Source organism: Antrostomus carolinensis, unplaced genomic scaffold, assembly GCF_000700745.2.
Source record: "Antrostomus carolinensis isolate BGI_N321 unplaced genomic scaffold, ASM70074v2 scaffold29465, whole genome shotgun sequence".
In the NCBI taxonomy this organism is placed as follows: domain Eukaryota; kingdom Metazoa; phylum Chordata; class Aves; order Caprimulgiformes; family Caprimulgidae; genus Antrostomus; species Antrostomus carolinensis.
Genome location: NW_010314800.1, coordinates 10166 through 10701, shown reverse-complemented (window position 1 = coordinate 10701; position 536 = coordinate 10166). Strand labels below are relative to the sequence as shown.

The 536-nt window shown below is 66.4% G+C and overlaps 1 protein-coding gene across 1 annotated transcript in view; it reads left to right on the top strand.

Moving 5' to 3' along the window:
* Positions 1–536, top strand: part of LOC104524788 (seizure 6-like protein) — a gene marked incomplete at both ends in the record, with an annotated part of 10971 nt that overhangs the window by 533 nt on the left and 9902 nt on the right. The window contains 2 exons of the mRNA XM_010167773.1: positions 36–160; positions 411–532. Of these exons, the coding sequence (XP_010166075.1) occupies positions 36–160; positions 411–532 (247 nt within the window). The remainder of the gene's footprint in view (positions 1–35; positions 161–410; positions 533–536) is intronic.

The window sequence follows — 536 nt, the reverse complement described above, 5'->3', positions numbered from 1 at the left end:
AGGGCGGGTGAGGCCCCCCCCCCGCCCCCCCCCAGCCCCGCCGTTAACGGGATGAACGGTGTGGAGAGCGAGGTGCATGGCTCCACGTCAGAAGAGAGCCAAGAAACCACCACGTCCACCATCATCACCACCACCGTCATAACCACGGAGCCCACCCCGGGTAAGCCACGCTGCCCATGCAGGGCCGGGGAGCACGGGAGCGGGGTCGGGGTGGCTGGTGGGGAGCAGCTCTGTGTGTGGTGCCAGCATCACCAGTGGGGTCTGTGGGGCTGTGGGGCCCAAAACCTGCTGCGTTTCAGAGGGGTCGGTCGTTGGGTGCCGGGTTTTAGGGCAGCGGGAGCACCCGGGTGCGGGAGGGAGCTGCTGGGGGAGCCATTCCCCTGGACAATCACTGACACGAGTTCCCCCAGTTCTCTGCAGCATGAGCTTCCACGACCCCGAGGGCTACATCGACTCCACGGACTATCCCCCGCTGCCCCTGCACAGCTACCTGGAGTGCACCTACAACGTCACCGTCTACACTGGCTACGGCGTCG